Source organism: Vanellus vanellus, assembly GCF_965231255.1.
Source record: "Vanellus vanellus genome assembly, chromosome: 2".
Classification (NCBI taxonomy): domain Eukaryota; kingdom Metazoa; phylum Chordata; class Aves; order Charadriiformes; family Charadriidae; genus Vanellus; species Vanellus vanellus.
The window spans coordinates 170585661-170609424 of NC_138906.1; the positions used below are offsets into that span (position 1 = coordinate 170585661).

Genomic DNA, 23764 nt, shown 5'->3' on the forward strand with positions numbered 1-23764 from the left:
GCCCCTCAAGGACTTGGGTTTTCTAGTTATCCCTCTTAAAACTAATTTATTGAGTCAGATTCTCTTGGAAGATGAGGGAAAATTGTATTCTTCTGTATTGTCAATTAGGAACCTGCTCTCCTGGCAGATAAGTACGTGTACATTTTGCAGGTGTTTCTTTGGGTTTCCAATCTAGATATACCTGGTATTTCTCTAGGTTCTTTCCATAGATGTAATCACTCAGCTTTTTTTACATTTGCTACCCGACAAGTGTGTAGTTATATTGGCAATTCTGGATGGAGGTGATTTTTGTAAAATCTCAAGTGTTAACTAAACTATTTGTTTTGGAAAGAACAGTCAAGGTTATGAATAGACAATGGCACAGACTGTGAGAGGACAGAGCAATGAACAAGGAAACAGCTGTATGACCTTTCTGTCAGCGACTGCAATGGGCTCTACAGGGTACGATTTTATGAAAGGCTGAAGTAGTGGGAAAAAAGGTGTTCAGTGTGTTCCAGACTCCCTTTGGAAGCTTTGCTTTATCTTTGCTGTCCTGCAGCTTGGACTGGTGTCAGCATGTGTAGGAATAAGACAAGGGATTTCTGTCCTAAGTATCTGCGAGGTGTTCTGATGGTGTTTGAGATCTATACTTAGATGGGAATTCTCCCAGTGGAATGGCCTTATAGAATAATTTTCAACCTCGTCTAGTTGAAAATGTCCCTGCTCATTACGGGGGGTTGGACTAGATGGCCTTTAAAGGTCCCTCGAACCTAAACCATTCTGTGATTCTATGAGTAGTTTGGGTAGGAAGGGACCGCTACAGGTCACTTGGTTCAGCTCGCAGCAGAGCCAATTTAGATCAGATTTAGGCTTCTCCTATAAAATGTCTTATTCCTTTCCTAGGAAGGAATTGAGAGTGGTTTGTTGTGGTTTCAGAAAACCTGATTTTGTGGTGTTACTGTCACAGCAAAGGGTATTCCTACCAGTTTTGTGTTGGTAGCACATGGATTTGAATGCTCAAGGAGAATTCAGGTACTGTAAGTCGGTATCAGCATTTCTAACACCTCTGGATAAACCAAGAGCAAGTCTGGCCCCAAAACCATTCTGCCCTGTCTGAGCAGATTGCATTAGTTCAGTCTTAGGTAGGTAAAGGCTTTTCAAAAATTTATACTGAGATTACTTAAAAATACCCCAGAGATTTGTCAAAAAACAGGAAAACCTTTATGACTGGTGATGTAGCCTTGGCCATACCTCATTTTTAAAAGTGCTGATGGTATTATGATAGCTTTATAATGGAAAACTTGAACTTGAAATTTTATTAAAATGGTTAATTTAAAAGAAAAAAACCCTTCGCAATAATTAGTCATTCAGCCATTGGCAATATTTCAAAACAATGGCGGGCATCTTATAACAAATTTCATTATTATTCCTGGAGGCTGAACAATACACAGTAATTGTGGTTCATCTTTCTTGGATAGTTTACTTTTGATAGACTTTAAAGCAATATTCCAAGGTTGCAGTAACGTGTATTTAAGGACTTCTAAGGTCTATATTCCCATATACTGCCTTTTCTCTCACTATAGTCTGACTTAGTATAATTAGAGTGTTGTCTGTCCCAACCTCTGAAGAGCCCAGAAGTATGCTTGTAGCTGGGTCATCAGCAGAGACCAAGACTCCCCTCCAGAATTGCCTGTGCCTTTAAAAGATTTAATATTTTTTTGTGCCTCTTCCATTAGGGTACTAGGAGGAGGTAGCAATGGATGCTGCAGGCTCCTCTGGCATCTCGGGATCCATGGCTTGAGACCCAACAGCAAAGACACGTTTTTCTGCTGTTGCCTTTTAGCGTGACCTTGAAACTGGGTTTCTGTCTCTAATACTGGTTTTGATGGTTAAATTTATACCAGTGATGGAGCCAGCACTGTATGGTAGCCATTGTAATGCTGTAGGAAGTTCCAACTTCAGTGCCAGATCCTCGGTAATACTATTTTTGTCACCATTTTTGGACTTTTCCTCTAATACTTAATTGTTTCTTGTTCCGTTTTGCACAAGCATGATAGAGATCAAACATGTCTCCTTACAGTAAGGTTGTGAACTTAAGAAATGGGAAGGATTTTGGCTTTACTATACTCACCGTTAGTCACGTAGAGGTTTTCAGATACCACTGTTGCACTCACCGCATACATCTCTCAAGTTTAGTTCTTTGATAATTCGGTTTCTAGCAGCAGTATCAGTAACTTCAGATCTCCATGGACTGATTCATGGTGCATTTCTTTGTCCCAACTCTGTAGCTGTGGTTATTTTTCTAGTCTTAATCCAGAGCTTCCCCAGGCTCCCCAGATGTTGTCAGAGATGAACTTTGAACATTCCATAGCTCCGTCTGGGCTGGCCAGCACACTCGTCCCTCTTCAGTTTAAGACCTCAGAGAAGGATCGCATACAAGATTACTGTCAGCTTGAACACTCACCTGACAGACAACCCTTGTCCAAAATAAGCATAACCAGATTCAGAACAGACTTTAGCTTAAGTACCCCTAAATATCCCTTTGGATCTGGTGATCTTCCAGAGCATTAGTGTCTTCTCATGTTGCTCATTATTGTCTGGAGATCGGGGTGTGATGTGATTTTTTCCTAGGGTGATGCACAGAAGCTTTTGAAGAGAAAGGGCCTAGGTGCTTATCAGAATTTTCAGTTAGCTCCCTCTGTATTTCTCAGATGCCTTCCACCTCCCATCCTTCCAGCCTTGGGACTTCTGGACCATCTGGTTGCTGCTGTTTGGGAGGAGCAGTCAGGAGGGTTGCAATATGCGATAGAACGGAAGAATGATGCTGCTTTTGTCCACAGCCCTCCCTCTGCAGCATAGGTGCTGGGCAAAAAGTCACAAAAGTATAAGTGCACAGAAATAATTCTTAAAGACAAGTAACATATTGTTACCTTCCTCTTTCAGCCTGGAAGCAAGCCCGTAGCTGGGGCTTGTGACACTAGTCACTGGTCACTCTTGCAGTACTCCTGTGCTGCGCTTGAATGGCTGAGAGCTGACCAGCTGATGTTAAGCCCTGCCTTGTGCTTATACAGTTTCTGTCTCTATCTGTAGTCTTTTGGCTGTGATGCTGTTAATGAGCATGTGATGTTTTTAGGTCTTTGTCCTTAGTGACAACTAGGGCTGTGCTCTGTAGATTTGTTTTTCCATTCCCTTCCAGCCTGTGCTCTGTCAAGATGTCTCTTCTAGCAATAAGCAATCTCTTCCTTTCCCTTGGTGATGGCGTAGCTTGTGCCTGGGGGAGGCTTTAGCTTCCGTTGCTTCTCCCCAGGATTGACCCTGCCGAGGATCTTAGAGACATCTGCTCTCTTCCCCTCATCTGGTGACACCCCAGCTTGTGTTGTATGGGGTGTCCATTCCCATCTGCTTTGCTGGCGATAACTGAGCTCACACAGAATTCCAGCTCCTCTTTCCCTGGGCCCAGCGTATGCGCTGGGTTTCTGCCCTCCCTCTCCTGGTGCCAGCACTGCTCACGCTCCTCTGCCCCCCTCCGGAGTTACTGCCCAGCACGGTGCTGACCTCTTTCCCTCTCTCTTTGCCTGCGCTGCTTGGATGCTGTTCTGACTCTGTCCTGTCTCATGGAAGGAGTGGATGCGTAGGGAGCGGGAGGCAGCCACGCAGCAACTTGAGGAGGAGGCAGAGGTGAGGAGCACGGTGGGAGGGTTGGAGAGTTGCAGAAAAGGGCCGCAGCTGGGCTTGGAGGCCAGAGAAATCACTAAAAGCCCTCATTCCCCATAACTTCTGTTCTCCGGTCCCCCCCCCGCCAAAACATTTGACTTTTGGTATAAGAGAAGATATCAGAAATGAAGAAATCTATGATGTGATGGAGAAAGGAATTGTGAAAAAAAATGGCTAGGATTAGAAAGGCAGAAAAATGCAAATGGGAAGTGAAATCAAACAGAATTACACAATGAGTGTGAGTTAAGGTTGAGAAAAGATACTGTAGAGGAATTGTAGATTTGCACTCTCAAATGTCTCTAAATCCAGACTGGAAGCCTTTCTGGGCACTATTTGGAGAGAACTGGTATGTATGTCACGTTCTCCTCTCCCCCTACGAGGGAGCGGATGTCTGCACAGGGGGCAGGAGGAGTGGTGGGGATCTGCACACCAGTGGGTGACCGGGGCCCAGAGTGACACGTGCTCTGCAGTACATCTCAAGCGTGGCCTCTGTCACGGGTCCGCATGGTTGTGTTTGGAGCAATTCCGGGTTCATTTCCAGGCAATGGGAACTTTCTGCAGAGTTTGGAGATAAGGCCTTGGTTATTACGAGGGGTGGTTTCCTTTTAATTGCTCTTTCTAGTCGATTTAGTTGACTTCTGGCCTGATCTCTTCCTGGTGTTTGTGTTTTTTTTTGCTCCCCCCCTTGCCCCTCTCCAGAACGTCACCAGTGAACCGTTGAGGCTGGACTATCGGACCCTGGCTGCGTTGCCCAGCAGTGGCTTACAGAGAGGCAATCGCACTGTAAGTGAGGGGGTGTTGAGGTGTGGGTCCCTGCGTGGGGAAAGCCGCGGTCGTTCTGTTACCTGCCGCTCCGTGTGCCCTCATGTGAGAGACGGTGGTACTCTCTGCAGAGAAAAACTGGGAAGCAGAACTGTGGTAGACTCTGACACTGAAACAGGAGGTAGCCACAAAAGAAAGATCAGAATGGGAAAATGAGGAGAGCAGAGAGCCAGGTCACTTTCCGTTTTGGAAAGGGAAGTGGTCTGTGTAATTGCCAAGATGCAAAAGGGAGTGTCTCAAACAAAGCAGAAGGGAGAGCCCAGCAGGAGAGAAGGACAGATGACAATGGGAGAGTGCAGGGGATTTGTCATGGAAGGAGACAACTGCTGAAAGCTGCGGAGGAGGGAGGGGAAGATTCTTCCTGACACAGGAGGTGACAATGTTGTGTGCGCAGCTTAGGTGTAAATTCATTGTGGGATGGTGTTCAGAAAGGAAGAGGGATGCCGGGTGCTGATACCAAAAGTATTAAAGTCAAGATCCACCTGGGACTGCAAAAGGCAGAGTGGCAGTGATTGCATCTCATGGCTTAGCCCTGATACAGCCTTGGGTACTCCTGCCCTTGTGACCTGCGTTTCAGTCCCTGATATGTAGTGGCACCTCAGCCAAGAGAAAATCCAGATTTCACAACTCCACAGATCACAAAGTTGTCTGTCTGTCCTCTGTTGTTTAAAATCTCACCTCACCTCTCCGTCTTTGCTTCGTTTGGTCATGATTTATCTTCCCTGCATCATACCTGTTGCACTGGGTTTCTGCCTGCTCCTTCACACACGTCCTCAGTCTTCACCTCCGTTCCTTTCCTCCTCCTGCAGTAAGACCACCCTTTGCTGTCATCATCGGATTCTGCATTCCCATTGCTTTGTTTCAGGATCATCTCTTTTACCTTTACTGTCTCCATCTCACCACCCAGACAGGTCTCCTCTCCTATTCGTCTATCCTCTCATGGACTTCAGGCCCTCTCGCTTTTTTGCTTTCACACTGATTAGAGCCCTGCTGTGTCTCCAGCTTTGTCTCATTCCTCCCCGTACTCCCCAGCTTTTGCGTTTTCTCTCCTGGCTGACCCCACAGAAAAGTATTATCAGGAAAAAGTTTAACATATTTTTAGCATCTCTTAGTGTAACTTAGTAGCTGAGAACAAGGGGAGAGCCAGCCCCGTGCAAGCAGCTGCCTCTTTGCTGGACAGCCCTTGTGTCATCCAGAGCAGAGCAGCCTTTGGGAAGTTGTGGCTCAGCAGTCCATGTCAGCCCAGGAATGCCTGGCACTGGAATGTGGGGCCCAACACGCGGGAATGCCGGGGTGAATGGGCGGCATCTATAAATGTCCTGTTCCAGGGGAAGGGCCAATTGGTGCCCATGTTTATCTTTTTCCAGCTGTCTTTTGCCCAGCCCTGTCTTTGCTCTGTTTGAAAAAAAATGCCTGCCGAGATCGTGAGTATGGGGAGATGTGGGCTGAAGGACAGCAAGGTTCTGGCGTTCCCTTGGGAGCTGCACCCGAACCTGTTTGGTGACTGCCTGGAAGACTCGGACACGGATCCGTCTGTCCAGCAGAAAAGCTCGTGGTTCAGTTAACAGGTTGTTGATCTCCAGACAGTCTGACTGGATTAAGGTTACCTGGCAATGCTATTGCCCATTTCCCATAGTATTTTTTTTCTTTCTTCCTGTCTCTAGGCCAACTTTCCCACCATGTACATTCTCCTTCAAACAGTGTCTACATGTCTTTTCTTCCCATATAGTTCCCTGCAGGGCAGTTGCAGGGTCTGGTGTTCTTCACACTGTGGAACAGGAGGAGGTGCAGACCTCTGTCGTGACCACTGTAGATTGCAGGTGGAATTTGTCATGAGGATTCCCCAAGAATTGCCCCTAAAGAAGGGGGCAGGTGGCTGTGTATCTTGTGTTAATCTGTATTGCTGTGTATTGGTCCTTCTGTGAGCAAGCTTTAACACAGGCTTACCGAGATGTAAGCCTGTTTCATTTGTGTACTTTTAAAACCCCAGCTGAAAAGTTCCAGTGGAAAGCTGCATGAGAGCGCTGTCTCAGTGACGCCCTGCGGCTGTGCCAGCTTCTCAGTAACCGGCATCTGCAGAGTACCCAGTGCACTACAATGTCTGAATACTGCCATCACAGTAATAAAAGAGCTATTATAGTCTCTGCCTTCTGCATAGGACAGGCTTGAAAACCATACCCATGAATGACTGCATCTAGCCACAGCAAAACATTTAAAATCTAGTTCTGCTTTCTGGACACTAAGAAATGGTGAGGAGGACTTTACATCTTCCAGTAGGGTGTCACCATGATTAGTTAATTAACAATCTGTACTTTCTGGTCTGAATCTATTTCTCTTCAATTTCTAGCCATCGAGTCTTTCTCTGTACTTGTTCGTTAGATTTGTTTCAGTGTCTGGGGCAAAGTGATGGATCAGAACTGCAAATGCATTTGGTGTGTATTTGCCTTGGAGGGCGCAGGGTAGAACACAATTGTCCTATCTGTTGGACAGGGGAGTGACAGAGGCAAAGCTGGGGAAAGCATTGCCAAAATCTTTGCTTTCCCAAAATAGAAATTGTTGGTCTGATAAAAATAGCCCACTGTGAAGCAGAGGGAGCGAGGCGCCCTGCACTGGGATACACTGCTACAGCAGCAGCACTGGAGATAAAAGCGAGGGATGGATGAAGCTCAGTCCCAGTCATGTCCATGAACAAAACAGGCACTGAGGCTTCCCATGGACTATCAGGCTTCACGCAGTCTTGGTGAGATGCCCATCTCCACAGCGCCGCCAAAGTGTCGATTACTGTTTCCCTTTGTGCGAAGCAGAGTGAGCCTTGGTGGTGGTGGGATTCACCTGGAACGCAGCTTGGTCAGTGTTCGTGCTCTTCTGCCTGTCAAGGGAAAGCGGAAGCGGTGTCGGAGGGGCCTGGCTGTGGGAGCGACATACCCACTGAGTGGTGGTGGACTGCTGGCAGGGTTTTCATTGCAGCGTCCCCATTGAACAAATACTGTTCCAGAAAGTACTTTTTGCCCAGCGTAAGTTTATGTGCACTGGAGCTCTTGCTAGTGCAGTTTATCACACTCTGGGAAAAGAAGGTTGGAATTTGTTTTTTTTTTGTTTGGGTTTTTTAGGTAGGGTTTTTTTACATAGCTTTTTCACATAGCTACAATAGCAAAATTTCTAATGGTAGAACAGGCTTTGCTGTCTGAAGAAATATGATATGAGCCAGAGCTCTGCCAACCACTGCTTTGGGTTGGGTTGGGGTTGAGGGGTTAGGGGAGGGCCTCAGAAATTCCTGAGCCTCTCAGCTGCCATTGTAGTCACTAGCCCACCCAGCCCTTGAGAGCTATTTTTGTGACTGCTGCCATGACACAGGAGTTGGAGAATGTGCTCTGAGCAGAAGAGGTCTTTCTGCTCCCCGGCAGGCACTTGGATAGAAGGAGGTTTGATCATTGCTCTCCGATTGTCTCTGCTTCCCTGAAAGAAGGCTTTGGCTGGGGTAACAAACTCTCTTTTGTATTATTAAAAGAGGAAAGGTCAGTGCTTCATCTGGTATGGGTACAGTTGAGCTTAGGCAGAACTGGGGCTCTGTTTCAGTCCTGCCTTCAGTAAGAGCACTCAAAGGGCTCTGTGCTCTGTTAGCTGTTATTTAGCTCTCTGTGACTTATTGGTGTGTATTTTATCAGAGGGCTGGAGCCCCTCTGCTGGGAGGACAGGCTGAGAGAGTTGGGGCTGTTCAGCCTGGAGAATGCTCCGGGGAGACCTTATTGGGGCCTTCCAGTCCCTAAAGGGGGCCTACAGGAGAGCTGGGGAAGGACGTTTTACTAGGGCATGTAGTGATAGGACGAGGGGGGATGGCTTCAAACTGGAAGAAGGTAGATTTAGATTGAATATTAGGAAGAAATTTTTCACTTTGAGGGTGGTGAGGCAGTGGCCCAGGTTGCCCCGAGAAGCTGTGGCTGCCCCATCCCTGGAGGTGTTCAAGGCCGGGTTGGACGTGGCCTTGGGCAACCTGGGCTAGGGGGAGTTGTCCCTGCCCATGGCAGGGGGGTTGGAACTCAATGATCTTCAAGGTCCCTTCCAACCCAAATCATTCTATGACTATTTTGATGAAGTGGGGCTATAAAAGCATGTTTGCCTGTGCAGGTGTGATGGAACTGCATGGGGCGGACGATATGGTGATAAGTGTGTAACTGTATGGAAATGCACTGGAGTGAGGTGGGAGGTGTTATTGTGCCTGACTGTTGGAACTATTTGAGAGCGTGCTGGGGTGAGACGGTTGCTGTTTGGCCATGTGGTGATGGATTTGACTCGAGGATGTGCTTCAGCAAGATGGGAGAGGCTGCATGCCCGTGCGGGTTTTGGCAGTCAAGTTTTGCTGGAGAGCAGCAGTGGTACTGGTGAGCTGCTGAGGTGTGGGCTGGAATGTGAATGAGAGCTGGAAAAGTGCAGGGAGTGTGCTTGTGCCTGTGGGTGTACGTATTGCACGCTGACAGTGAGGTCCTCTCTTGGAATTAGCGTTTGGGATGATCACAAGACTGGTGGTAGAGAAGAAGAGAGGGAAGGGGTGGTTGTGTGGGCATTAGTACTCGAATTCTTCTCTCCCCTGTCCTTCAGCATCAGCAGCTGCTCTGTATTTTCTCCCTCCTCTCCTTTACTCTGTTCTCCTTATTTCTTTCTGATCCTTTTGTTTTCCTCTCAGCTTGTTCAGTATAATAAGGCCAGCTCCAGAATGGAGGGCGACTGCGCTCTGCTGTCTCTGCCAGTGGCACAGGACAGCCGGGACTCATACCCCGACGCAGCCGCCGGCCCAATCATCGGAAGCGTGGCTGGCCTTCCTCAGGACTCTGCGTCACCCGACGAGTGTGCCAGCGGGGCAGAAAAGCCCCGGCTGGACAAGCAGGATCCCAAGGGTTGCCCCTTGTCCCAGGACCAGATGCCAGAGGAAGAGTGCATGATCGACTCTCAGCCCATCCTCTTCAGCGAGAACCCCTTTGTGGTGGCTAACCGCAAGGGCAAGGCCGCAGGCAAGGCTTGCCTGGGGGGGCCGCCCCTGGGCTACGGCAGGGGGGGAGTGCTGAAGACCAACCTTTACTCCAAGGCAAGCAGTCCCGTGGCATGCTGTGTGCGGCATGCAGCCACGCCGTTAAGGCCACCCGCATTCTACTAAACCCCTGCGCATGCTCTGGACCCGGATGCCAGGCAGCACGAGGCCTGTGCGGGGGCTGGTCCCACCTAACACGTGTCCTCCTCCAGCCTTGCGCGCGGAGGCTGTCAGTCGCTGACAGTCAGTGAATTGTCTTCCAGCCACTAATGTTCCCCAGTTATTGCCAAGCCTGCGTGCTGCTGAGCCCTGCTGAGGGGAGGAGGGGTGTCAGGCCACGTGCCCCATGTCTCTGCGGGTGGGCAAGAGTCAGGCCAGGAGCAGCAGTGTTCCCTGTCTGCTGTGGTGGGCAGTGGGGAGCTGGCAGGGCTTGTAGGAGAACGGCGGTGGTGTCACACTTACGTATCTGGGCCCGAACAAACACAGCCGTTTTTAGACTTCTGAAAAATAAGAGGCAGTGCAGCTGCCATAGTCAGCCTGCAGCCCAGGAGCCCACCGTTCCTTGAAGTGACACCTTCCAGTATATCTAGACTTTCAGATTTCAAGGGAGAACTTTGCTTTCTGCTCTGGGACATATGTTTGTATTTAACTTCCTCACTCTTGCACAGGAAACCTGTGGCAGAGCAAGGACTAGACCCAAAGGTGTTATGTTCCAGATTAGCACCACTCCACTCCTCCCTTCGTCCTTTCTCAGCCTTTCCGGATGTCTGAAAAGCAAAAGACGCAAAACACTGCAAACAAACCAACCAACACCCAGCTGTAGTTCTTGTAGATGTTTTTAGTAGCCTGGTTCCTTGGTGAGAATTTGGTTTTCACAGATGTGTAGGCAGATACACGTAGGGCGAGGCATGTAGTTGAGTCTCTGTAACATCTCGGTATATTAAAAGTCAAAGGCTGTGGTTTGGAGATTATAGACATCCAGCTCTAGAGTTCAGAAGATCAAAAAAGCAGTGGTCACAAAGCACTGACCCTTTTTGAAGGTAGATTTTATGCCAGATGAGCTGTCATCAGTCTGGAGGTAGGTGTCGCAGTTAGCTGGAGCTAATCCAGTTCCAGGCTGCTGTCAAAAGGGATCGGTTCCCCCTCTCTGCACGTTCTCTGTGCTGACACCAGAACGGGAGCAGTCATGTGTCAGCTGGGTTAGGGAGCTGAAGTCCCTGAAAAACAGTAGTGTAGGACATCACCGTCCTTGGGGATTGGTGAACTGCGTGTGACGGCACACGGGAAGATGTGGATAGCAGTAGCCAGAGGCAGGGTGAGCAAGGACACCCTTTGCGGTGGGGGCATGGAAGCAGATCAGTTGCCACTGCCGCGTTCTCTGTCATTACAGTGCTAAGAAGGATCAGATGTTTTCTGTGCTCCGATATAAACTTCAGATCATCCTGGCTTGGTCAGTAAAAATACCATTGTCCAAGGGTGACTTGGATCAAATTAACATGATTCACTCGTGCACGGGTATGGTATTAATGATTGCGGAACCCTAGATTTGCTTAAACAGTTCTCTAAATCCCAAATGACCTGTTTCCATCTTTAGGCGTCTAAAATACTTTTTAAATCATGCTCATTAATCCTGTGGACAGGCTGCAGGTAATTAGTGGGACTCTGCGCTCTCGTAGCTGTTGGGGCTGCTTGTAGGCTGGTGATCACAGGTTCCTGTGGAAGGGGTGAGAGCCCTGTCCTTCCTACACTCTGGGCTACTCGTAAAGGTGTTACCAGTAGGCCAACAGCAATGGATGTAGCTGGGTTGAATCTTGCCTCCTTTCAGTTGGGAGTGGCTTTTTTTAATTCGTATCTATACCACAGGTGTGCCGGGGCTGTGGCTCAGGCTGGCGAGGGCTGAAGAGGAGGGAGGGGGAGAGGGTTCCTGGGGACATCTTCCAAGGCAGAAGGCTTTAACCCAAGTCAGTTGGCCTTGCAGGGCGTTAGGATATGGTTTGAGTTCCAATGTTTAATGTCTCTGCCATGTGACAGCTGCTGTTGGGCCCAATGCTAACTCCGCTCTCTCGCAGTGAGGTGGCCCAGAGTTGGCCTCGGGCTGGATGTTAGTGGTCTCCCAGTCTCACTGCGAAGGGAGAGACGTGGAAGTTGCTGCTGTACAGTAACTGTCTAGCTTTGTCTTCTCTCTTTCAGGCTCCTTCGGGCGAGTCTGGGACAGGAAATTCCAGGCGTGAAACCCCCTATTCTCCTGGTAATCAGCAGGTGAGACTGTCCCCAGGATGGGCGACGCAGGGACAGGCAGGGAGGCAAGGGGCCACCGGGGCAGAAGGGCAGAGGAAGCTGAGTATGATTTTCATCCTTGAAGCAATACCTTTGAGGTGGAGGGGTATCCAGCACAGGAGGCAATTAGAGAATGAGCGCTGCTCTTTCAAAACGTCTCAGAGACCCAGAGGTATAACTCACCAGGCATAAACTTAGTGGAAAGATACTGCTCTGAGGGGTAACTTAATTTGCAGGGTAATGAGCAGGACAGTACCCAGAGTGACTACAAAATTGTAGTTGTCTGTCTTTTTTGAGAATGGCCTCACCAGTGCCTTCTACAGAGGCTGCTTAATTCTGGCAATTGGTATGTCAGAAGAAATGGAGAAGTCAGAATTTGGAGAATCATCTCAGGTCTCTAAACTAGTGCTGTTCCATCTCCCAGAGATCCCTAGTTCTGTTTGTGACGCTGCTGGCAACCCACGTCAACCGTTTGGAAGAAAATTGAAAGATCCTGCAGCGGGTTAGCCTGCCCTTAGGGAAAGATATTCTAAAGCTCTTCGGTCAGAGGCCACTTTCACTCTGAAGTGGGAAGTTTCTTTATTTCTTGTAACTTTTTTTTTTTTTTGATTAACATTACCTATTCTCACTAGCCATTCTTACTTCTCATATTGACTCTGATCTTTTCTTTTAAGTCTTGCTAAGTCTTTGATTTTGCTTTTCACCCTGTGGCAGTAGGTTTCACAAGTTAGTTGAGCCTTTTGAAGTTAAATATTCTTAAATGGATTTTTTAAAATTTTCCCTTCACAGTCATTACATGTTACTGTTTTTTACATTAGGGGACTGGAATGAACTGAAGATTGTACTTTGTACTCTATCTTTAGTCATTTTGTGTCTGTTGCATTCCTTTTGGAGTGCAACTGCTCCCCAACTATTTGGTCCCACTAGCTCTGACACTTACCTGATCTTTAGCTGAGTCGTTTCAGTTCTCTAAGCTGGACAAAAGCTGTCTGCTTCTTTTGCTAGGTTAGTTCAGCTTACTGAGATGAATTGCATCATCTGGGGTTGAGGTGACAATTAACACTGGCTCAGGAGAAAGGTCAGGACCATGTGGCTGGAGCAGCAAATCGGACAGTGGAGCTGTAGTGAGCAACAGTTCGGTCCATCTTGTGTTGCTTCCTTGGCCTGTCTTGCATCTCCCTCAGTTCTTAGATCCTTTGAAGTTGAGTGACCATCAGGGACACAATAAGATTAGAAAATTATACTATTTGTTACAGTAATGCTATTTCAATGCTTTCTCTTCCAGCTGCATGTGTGTACTTATTAGCTTTTCTGGTAGCGGTTGCATGCTCATTGGAGGTGTATTTTGGGCTGTTTATCTGTAAGTTTTCCTTTTACCATGAGTGCAGGTTTTCTTTGAGGTTGGGTTCTTTTTATCTAGAAGAAATGGGGTGGGGATGATACTCTTCATTCTACAGTAGAAGGAGATCTAGATATTAATTTGCTCTGTCTTTAAAGATCCTCAGCTCTCAGTTGAAAAAGAAGCCCAAATCCCAAAGGGCAGTCATGTAGCTGCCCATAGAATGACTTAGGATCAAAGGTCTGATCTAAGCAGAGCAGGTCCAATTACATCAGGTTACTCAAGGCCATGTCCAGTTAAATTTTGAGCACTTCTGGAGAGTGAAAGTCTAGATCTTTTTAGATACCAGCTCAAATATTTGACTACTCTCATGGTGATATTTTTTCTTCAAACTTGTATTTGGATGGAATGTCCCTTGTTCCAATATGTCATAGGCAACTTTCGTAGTATCCTTGATGTTTTTGTTTATCAGTGTCTTGGCATTGGAGGCTCAGTGCCAAAGTTCTTGCCACTAGCAACCCTCTGGCTACAGTGCCATCTGCTCTTCTAACTCAGGATGGGCTTGCTCAATGATGAATTGTTTGTCTTTAGTGTCTAATGGTTTGTCATTATCCGATTCCTTTGGCAACAGTGACCGCTTTGTCTTCTCATAACAGTCGCTGCTGACAGTGGAAACTTTCCAGATGAAACTGTTCACTCTCTCCTCCCTGGGCTCTGAGAAGAATAAACAAGGTCTCACCAATGCATTCTGTGGAGTTAAGAACACCCCAGGAGCATTTTTGCAGATGCAGACATTTGCCTTTCCAATTTTAAGTTGGATGTCTCAAGTTCCCTGTTATATAGCACTTGCTGTAACTTGTAGTCGGTCACTTCAGGTCTTTTGTATCATGAATTTTCTGTAGCTTGGGCAACATATTGAATAATCTATACAGCTTTTTTCTTGTTTTTCTCTTTTGTCTCTCTGTTCAGAGATACTTATGTTATGAGAGATTCTATTAATTTCTTGAAGCATTTATTAGCCAATTTCATGACTTTGTCCTTTATTTTAGCCTTTTAAGGTCTTCAGCAGGTTTGCTCACTGCTTTCATTTCTGAGATCTAGTCCGTGTGTCGTTTTCATAGCCTTTTTTTCCTTACTTGGTCTATGGCTGTTACGAACTAGTGCCTCTGGCAGTTGTTCTTGAAGAGGCTGTGGTGTCACAATGCTGAGCCGGTAGTCTTGCTAGTGGCATTCTCCACCCTGCGTTCTGTACATGAGCCTTCTGTCACATTTACGTGATTTAATACTTTTTGAATCAGAGCCTTCCGCAGCAGTCTCCTGCATGTCAGGTAAGGCTATATCTGGTAGGTTTAGTTCTCTCCGAACAGCGGATGTTATACAAAATGGAACAGGCCCAACAGATAATACTGAAGGACACAGGGCAATCACTAGCTTTGTGGCTTGTACGTTTTATGGGGATTCAGGAGACCTGACCTTCAGGGTATTGCTCCGGAGTAGAAGTTCCAAGGAATTGCCTCTGTAATTCTCTGCCGCCATCAGTTTTTAATGTAAATTCTTTGGGTTTGACATCTTGTAGTCCAGCCAGAATTTATAGGCTTATTTCAGAGCTCTCGGAGACTTACTAAGGGAAGTGGAATCCTCTGTCCTGAGGCTGGTGTGTCACGGTGGTCTTGCCTGGCCTTGAGTTCGGCAAGCTTCTGGTGGGGGAGGATGCAGGCGGGGGGGAAGGAGGCGTTTGTGGTGGGTCTGTGCGTGCGTGCCAAGGAGGGCAGAGGGGCTTTCTCCGCAGCAGGCAGCAAGGAGCTGCGTGGGGACACTGACAGCTCTGGGTGCCTGCAGTCTCTGTGCTGGGAAAGGTGCTTGTCTCAGCCTCTCATGCGGAAAACCCGGTCTCTTCATTTTCTCTCCCGTTCTCTCCCCTGACGACCCTCCCTGGCGTTGCCCCTCTCCAGACGCCTGCAGCCCCTCGGCCTGCTCACCTGTCAGGCAGGGAGACCCGCTTTGTAAGTGCCTGTCGGTGTGCAGTGTGCGCTCTGCTCCGTGCTGCTCCCACCCGGCACCGCTGCTCCTCGCCCCGGCCCCCGGCTCCCCGTTCCCCGGCTCTCGGGCTGGCTGCGCACCGAGGGCTGGCTGCCGAGCGCAGCGCCCGGGGCACAGGCCGAGGCACGAGAGGCTGTTCCCCGCTAGCCACTGCTGAGATGGCATCTGCGAGCGCTTCCTGGCAGAGAAGCTGTGGTGCTGATGGCTTTGCTGGAGCTCAGTAGCGAGTGTGGAGGGCAGGGGATGTGAACAAGGGACAGGACCGGCTGAGCTGTCGCGGAGAGGGGGAGAGGGGGGGGTCAGTGCCCGGAGATGGGCGGGGAGAGTCGGGATTGCCTTCTCATGGAGCAGAGGAACTGGGAGAGGCTCTTGTGGGTGGGCTCTGGACTGCAGGCCACGTGAAGAAGAAGGTACGGCGGGGATTAGTATGGGACCTGGGGGCTCTTCCCTGTACCAGGCAGGCGGTGGGGCAGGGGAGGGCTTGGGGCTGGGACTTCTGTGTTGCTTTTTGTATGGAGCAGGGTAAACTAAAGGCTTCCCGTATGGGCTCCAAATTTACACCTGTATTTCTGTTTTCAGGCTTCCATTAACTTCATTACATCGCAGGATGACAGTAAATCAGTAAGTACACCCCCCATGAGACCTTATTGTAGTGTCCCTATGTGTTCTCCAGCGCACAGAGCTTGCCTGTTCCTTCTGTGTGGGCTCACTTCCAGCCCTGCAAGTCCCACTTTTGCCTCTTACTCTGTCTTCTTCGGTCCTCCACTATACCTCAAGTTCGTACAAATGCACTGTCTTAAATAGTGTCAATTTGAAAATTTGATGCAAGTGTTTTTGCGGCTTTTATTCCTGTTTACCCTTGCAGGTTCCACTCGCGTAGTTTTTGCTGGCTTACTCAATTCCTGCTTCTGCTCTCTTTAGTATTAGATGTTTTGTTCACTTCCACACAGCATCCAACAGTGATGGCATCTAGGCCAAATCTCACACTCTTATGTCCGTGTTTCTAATTGGAGTCCTAGCTGGGTTTCAGTTCATTTTCATCCCCCACTTTTGCCAATACCCATTCCTGGCTGCTGTTTCCCTACTGCATCTTCCGTTCATGATGCTTACGTTCTCCAGGCTTTGACATACTCATTGCTGTGACTACTTGTGTGGCAGATTCTTCCTTGTGTCCTGGCCTTCCCTGTAGCCTATCGGCCCTGTCTTGACCCTGACTCGTCTGAATTTCTTTGCCTGTCCAAAACACTTGCACCAGAGGCGTTGTTTGGTGTTTGCATCAGTACCTCTCCCTCCCGGTCTGGTAACTGGAGTCAGCAGCACCGCTGAGGAATTGCAGTCAGGTGCATGGATTTGCCTCACTCGCATGGCAGAGACATCTTGCTGCCCTAACTGCTCGTTTCTCTTCTCTCTCTCTCTCCCCCCATCCCTCTCTTCCTCTGCCTTTCCCTCTGTTGTGTGGTATTGACACAAGCAGACCAAGCCAGGCGTGATTCAGCCTCTTTCCCGAGTGCGACAAAATGCTGCCTCACATAATTCGGAGGACGGGGACAGCCCCAATCCCTTCCAGCAACCTGAGCTGTCCTTCAATATCCAGAACTCTGTAAGTGGCCTGCAGTTCCTTCTCGCTAAGCTCTGTCCATCTGCCCTAGGTTGTTGCTATAGTGCCACTTTTTCTGGTGGGTAGGCTGAACGCATCCTCCCAGGGGTGGCTTTGTGGTTTACAGATCACAAGCCTTAACTAAGGCTGGTCTTGTTTATGCGTCGGCCAGGACGCCCTGGGTAAGGCCCATACTCCTCCCAAGTAGAGTCACAGCCAGTGCATCCCATTCATTTTCCTAACGTAGATGAGCCTCAACAGCCTGCCTCCTGTCTTCATTTTATACACAAATGAGCCTAATATGTCCCTTCCCATGAAGAAGGCCCTTTAGTCAGAAATGCCAAATAAAGCCAGGGCTAATCTTTAATTTTCTAATAAACTAAACGCGGCTTGTTCAGTCCTACGTAGGGGTCAGAGTCAACTGTATAGTTGTCCTATTCCAGCCCCAAAAGCCCACTGATCTGAGCAGGCACATACTAGTTGAATTGGGCGGAAATCCTTAAAGACTGTGACAGCAATATGGCCCCTTGGACAAGATATCAGTCACAAAATTCTGGTCAAGTCGGTGAGGATCTGTACCACCAGAAGTATCATTCCTCCACTATCCAAGAAATAAAATGGGGCTGTGACACATGTGCTGCTGTAATATAGCACGTATACAGTACGCTGCTCGTGTTTCTGCCCAAGCTGCAGGAGCTGTCCCTTACATATTCCGCTCTTCAGGCTTTGCAGGCTCAGGGTTGTGCTGTGTTTCCCCCATGTTTGTTTTTTTTTGTAACATCTGTGGTTATCTTTACTTTCTGTCTTTGTCCTTGTAGCAAAAGCCACCTTCACCACCCTCTCCTGACGAGGTCCCCATCAATGTCAAGCAAGCATACAAGACCTTTGCAGCCGTGCCCTTGTCACACCCTCTGCTGGAGACACAGGTAACTGATGCCAGCTGGGGAGCGTGTTACACAAACAGCGGTGCAAACAGAAGATTGAGCATTGCAGGGGAGCAAGGGAAGTGTGAGAACAGGAAGGAGGTAGTGATTTGTTTCCTCCAAAGAAAGCTGTCGTGAAGGAGGGACATGTTGAGGTCCCCTTGGAAGTTGGAGTCGATTCCTGTTGCAGACGGTCACCCACCCTGCAGAATCCTGTCCATAAACATATCAAGTCCTGAAAGCTCACTGAATTTCATGTCTGTTATTCTCCCCGGACATTAGGATGCTGTTGTATAACAGTCCTGTTCTGATATAAAGAAACTCTCTGAACTTCCAGAGTCCAGGACCAGGCTAAATCTGTTCTGAGAATTTTTTTATGAAATTTTCCTCTTTAACTTAATTGGAACTACACTTTCTCTCCTCCACGTAATTGAATCATGGAACCATTCAGGCTAGATGAGGCTTCTGGAGGTCATCTGCCTTGGTCCTCCATGCAGAACAGGGCAACCTTAGAAGTTGTGTGAGGTTGCTCAGGCTCAGTCCACTTGAGTTCTGAATTTCCAAAAATGGAGATGCTGAGGTCACTGTGGGCAATCTCTTCCAGTGTATGACTGTCTGCTGTGAAGAGTTGTTTTCTGTATGTTTTATCAGAATTTCTTGTGTCTGTCGCCTCTCGTCCTTTTGCTGTGCACCTCTGAGAAGTCTGACCTTATGCTCTGTAACCCCCCTCCAGCAACCTGAATACAGGAATTAGATCCCCCTCTCCTGAGCCGCCTCTTCTCCAGCCTGAGCAAACACAGCCTTCCGAGCCTGTTTTCAAATGTCACGTCCTGCAGCCCCCTGACTCATGTTGCCAGTCTTCCACTTGACATGCTGCAGTTTGTTAGTGGCATTCTTGTACTGGGGATGCCCGAACTGGGCGCACTGCTCTTGTAAGTGCTGAATAGAGAGGAAGGATTGCTTCCCTGGACCTGCTGGCTGCACTCCAGCAGCCCAGCGTGTGGCCAGCCCTTACTCTGCAAAGGCATTGTCCTGACCTACGTTCAGCGTGCTGTTGGGGCATCACCCATGCCGTCTGCCCTTCCGGTCCTTCCTGAAGAGCTTGTAGCCATGCATGGCAGCACTCCAGTTATGTGGGATCTCTGGAGCTGTCCGTTTATAGAGAAACATACTTTCACTTCGTTGACTAAACTAAGGAAGTAAAACACTGTCCCCTTTGACACCCCGTGTTTGGAAAGACCCTCTGTTCTCTTAATCATCTTACTGCTTTCCTTTTCGCCTGTTCCTATCTGAATTCTTGCTGGCACATCTTTGATGCAAATGAAAAATCCCGTTCCACGGATTTCTTTCTACTGTGGTTTTGTTTGTTTCTTTCTTTTTTCTTTCTTTCTTTCTGAATCTTCATCAACAGTACCTTTCCTTACATGTCAGTAGGTCATAGAATCATAGAATGGTTTAGGTTGGAAGGGACCTTGAAGATCATCGAGTTCCAACCCCCTGCCCTGGGCAGGGCCACCTCCCCCCAGCCCAGATTGCTCCCAGCCCCGTCCAACCCGGCCTTGAACATCTCCAGGGATGGGGCAGCCACAGCTTCTCGGGGCAACCTGCGCCAGGAGCTCACCGCCCGCACAGGGAAAAATGTCTTCCTAATATCTAATCTAAATCTACCCATTTCCAGGTTAAAGCCATCCCCCCTTGTCCTATCGCTACATGCCCTTGTAAAAAATCCTTCCCCAGCTCTCCTGTAGGCCCCCCTTTAGGGACTGGTAGGCTGCTATAAGGTCTCCCTGGACCCTTCACTTCTCCAGGCTGAACAACCCCATGTTCACCTTTTTCATAATCGTGCTATACTGGGAACTCTGACTATTCTGCAGGGACTTTGTTATACCTGAGCTAATCCTGTCCTCCCACTATCTACCTTGTCCTGCATTGGTGCTGATCTCGTCTCATATTGACCTGGTTTGGTAAATTAATATGGGTCATAAGTCTTTCTGTACTGTTTGTAGGGTTGATTTTTGGCCATTTTACCTTTATATGGTTTTTAGATGACTCTCAGTAGAAGCTCAAGGAAGTTGCTAGCTAAGTGCAGGGTGAAAAGGAAGAGGAACTCATCTCTGTTGGCATCTGTGACCCACCAGATGACGTAGTTAATGAGTCAGATTGTGTCTTGTACACAGATGATTTCTCCAGCTTCATAATCTCTAGCTGATGTATCATCATTGAAGAAACAATTACTGACCCTGAAGTAGATCACCTTGTATTTTGCATATTACATTAAATTCTTTTCATCCTACTCAAGTCAACCTGTCATTCCAGGATGATATTACAGACTATTTTTCATTTTGACAATGCTTGTCCCCACTCAGTGGAGTGGGATGAATGAAATAATTTGCAGAGATCTCCGACCACTCTGCATTTCTGTGAATCTGCGTTGTGGTCTTTGCCATTCACAAATTTTATTCACACCTTCCTGGTTTCTGAGTCAAATTTGGCAAGCAAGGAGAATGTTAAGCTAGGTCGGTCGCAAAACTGATATTAGAAGTCTCAGACAGATCTATGCAGTTCCTTTGTTTCAAAAATTATTTATATTATAAAAAGAGAATATTAGGTTAATCTTTATTGCACCTGTTCCATTTTAATCTTTTCTATTTATTTTTGTTTTAATTATATTCATCCGTGAATATTTGTCCTGTTGAAACTGAACAGACTGCTAGCTCCGCTGCTCAAATTATTTTTGCCTGCTTCTTGATTTTTAAGAAGATGTTAACTGTTTTTTTAGTCATGAACTGCCACCCAATTTAACATGTCAATTAAAAATCCATGCTTGTCAGACCTGCAGTTTCACAAGTCATTTCATTCAGAATTGTTGAACAGTGGTTATCTTGTCCCTGCAGGTGAGTGTACTGAGCTTTTAGGTTTTCTTCTGTGTTAGCAGCAATAATTTCTATTTCTAGACATTTGCTTCTCAGCTAGAAGCATTTTTTTTTGCCTTTTTTTGCCTTTTTTCCCCTTCTTCCCTTCTCTGTTGTTTTGCTCCTTACTTACACAAAATTAAAACTTTCTGTTAGTTTTTTGGAGTGTGTTTGAATAAAGTCGAAGGTAGTCTACTTCCTCTTTTCTTGTAGTTCCTGTTAAATTCTATAATTAAAAAACTTTCATATTTTTAATAACTCTTTGGCAGTTCTCATTTTACCCTTACTGATTTCTGGTTCACTGCTGGGTTTTGTGGATCAATTTCTTTTTCTGCCCTCGTAGTTCTACTTATCCAATATTCTGTTATTTTTTCTGGTAAACAGGGATTCCGTTCTTTCCTGACGGTGTCACCACCTCCTAGAAGTAAATTTTCGATAGCTGCGTCTTTGATTTAAAGGCAGTCTAAGACTCCTCCATCTTAAGCCAAGTCATCTGCTCCTGTTCTTCACCTGTTTCCCCATGTTTTTCACTTTCTGCCTTTTTAAAAGGTTTCACCATCTGTTTCTGTTTAGCCCTCAATTTAACATAAATCCCTATTACTCGCTACTGCTAAGCCCAAAGTGGCTTTGTCTTGTGTTAATTGTGGGACTGTTTTGTGAACTGGTCCATCAGCTAATGTCCGAGACTGCTGCTGTTTGTGGCATTGATGACACTTGGCTGGAGGGCAGGAGTGGTGTTAGAAAACTTTCTTTTTAAAACGTGCCCGTTTTTCTCTATTCTTAGGAATTGCCTGGTCAGACCAGCACAGAGAATCCCAAAACTGCCCCGGAGGTGAGTTCTGGTGGCTGGAGCTGGGAGTAGGATGGGGGCTCGCAGAGGATTCAGGCTTTCGGGGCTGTGGATATGGAGGCAGGATCACAGCGTGGGCATGCAGCGGAGGGCTGGGAGGAGGCAGAGGGTGCGGAGGACGTGGCTGGGGGGGGCAGGTGCAGGGCACGCGTTACGGGCAACGTGGGAGGGCGGTTTGGCTCAGTGGCCGGGTGGGCAGTGCCGGTGTGGCTCTTGCAGGTGGCCACACACAGCCCTGGTGGACTGCACAGCCCTGAGCAGAGATCCTTCCGCGAGAGGCAGAAGTATTTCGAAATCGAGGTGAAGCAACAGCAGGTGGATAAGCCTCCCAAGCGTGTCTCCTTGGTAGGAGAGGATGACCTGAAGAAAATGAAAGAGGAGGAAGGTATGTTGGAATCTGTGTGAGGCAATCTGGCCTTTCTCCATGGGAGGCATGAGAGAGCACACACCCCAAAAATCCGGCACTTCCAAAAGCCCGTGGGCGGTTATTCATAAGGCCTGGTAATAGCTTGAAGTAACTGTATGTTAAGGAGTTTTGTGGATGCTCCACTGTTACTGTGTGGACTGTTGGACGTGCTGTGGTGGTCAGGGTTTCCTGTGGTTGGTAAGCACTTCAATAAAATTTAAAAAAGCTACTACAAATGACGGTGTTTCTTTGTAAGCTGCCCGGGCTGATATGCAGCAACACGGGGTTGCCCCTGGCATCCTTACATATTATCTGAGAGCAGAGCTTTTATCACTCAGTATGCTGCTCTGGTTTTGCACAGGGCTTGCAACAGGAGGGAAGTTACTGCTATAGTTTTTGACGTAATTTCCTCCTGCTTGAGAGTTGTTTTAAAAGGTGGAGAGGAATGATGTTAAGTGGAAAAAAGGGCTTCTACTGAAATCCTGTCCTGTTCCATAAGAAAATACAGCTGGAATTGGACTCCTGGGTTTGGGAGCTGTGACTCTGTTGCTTGCAAAAAGTATTATAGAATTTCTTTTGTAAATTATTGGGTTTGTTGTTTGGTTGGTTTGGTTTGTTTTTTTTCATTTTATAAATAGCTAGTCTTCTCTTTCCCAGCTTCCCTCCTACATTCCTGTTCAGAGGCTGTTTGCAAATTTGTCCAGAGCATTAGAAACCTTCTCAAGCGCTACAGGCTTGGGGAGGAATGGCTGGAAAGCCACCTGGCGGAGAAGGACCTGGGAGTGTTGGTCGGCAGCCAGCTGAATACGAGCCAGCAGTGTGCCCAGGTGGCCAAGAAGGCCACCAGCATCCTGGCCTGTGTCAGGAACAGTGTGACCAGCAGGACTGGGGCAGTGACCGTCCCCCTGTCCTCAGCACTGGTGAGGCCCCACCTTGAGTGCTGTGTTCAGTTTTGGGCCCCTCATGACAAGACAGACATTGAGGGGCTGAAGCATGTCCAGAGAAGGGCAACGGGAGCTGGTGAGGGGTCTGGAGCACACGTCTGATGAGGAGCGGCTGAGGGACCTGGGGGTGTTCAGCCTGGAGAAGAGGAGGCTGAGGGGAGACCTTCTCGCTCTTGACAGCGCCCTGAAAGGAGGGGGTAGCGAGGGGTGGTCAGTCTCTGCTCCCAAGGACCAGGCAATGGGACAAGAGGAAATGGCCTCATTACATGAGGAGAGGTTTAGGATGAATATTAGGAAAAATTTCTTCATGGAAACGGTTGTCAAGCACTGGAAGAGGCTGCCCAAGGCAGTGGTGGAGTTGCCATCCCTGGAGGTATTTGCACAGGAGGTGCAAACCTGGTGGTGGTTGAGTCACCATCCCTGAATGTGTTTAAGAGATGTTTAGATGTGGTGTTGGGGGATATGGTGTAGGGAAGAACTTTGTAGAGTAGGGTAGATGGTTGGACTCGATGATCCCAAGGGTCTCATCCAACCTAGACAATTCTATGATTCTATGATTCTATGAAAAGACAGGCAGACGTGGTGATGAGGGACGTGGGTTAGTGGTGGTTTTGGCAGTGTTGGGTTGACATTGGACTCCATGATATTCAAGGTCCCTTCCAACCTAGACAATTCTATGATTCTATGATTTTCACTCAGTAATTCAGGAACATGCATACATTTTGAGATGAGAGTAAGCTCATAAAGGATAGAAAGGACGGTAAGAAAAAGAAATTGCAACTTTGGGTTTCTTTAATGGGATGGGGCCAAAAGCATCACAGGTCTAACATGAGAAGTTATCTCGGTATGTCATCTCTTACTGGCAGCTAAAAGAGATACGTAGGAGACACAAAGATCAAGATGCAAAGTATGGAAGGGAGAAACTGTAGCATAATGAC

General features: G+C 47.7%; 1 protein-coding gene across 1 annotated transcript in view; it reads left to right on the top strand.

The window, feature by feature from the left end:
* The window catches only part of SCRIB (scribble planar cell polarity protein), a gene marked incomplete at its 5' end in the record, with an annotated part of 116547 nt that overhangs the window by 72718 nt on the left and 20065 nt on the right, over positions 1-23764 (top strand). The window contains 10 exons of the mRNA XM_082499318.1: positions 3601-3657; positions 4393-4476; positions 9197-9595; positions 11729-11797; positions 15107-15157; positions 15774-15815; positions 16669-16794; positions 17610-17717; positions 21411-21458; positions 21696-21861. Coding sequence (XP_082355444.1) covers positions 3601-3657; positions 4393-4476; positions 9197-9595; positions 11729-11797; positions 15107-15157; positions 15774-15815; positions 16669-16794; positions 17610-17717; positions 21411-21458; positions 21696-21861 — 1150 coding nt within the window. The remainder of the gene's footprint in view (positions 1-3600; positions 3658-4392; positions 4477-9196; positions 9596-11728; positions 11798-15106; positions 15158-15773; positions 15816-16668; positions 16795-17609; positions 17718-21410; positions 21459-21695; positions 21862-23764) is intronic.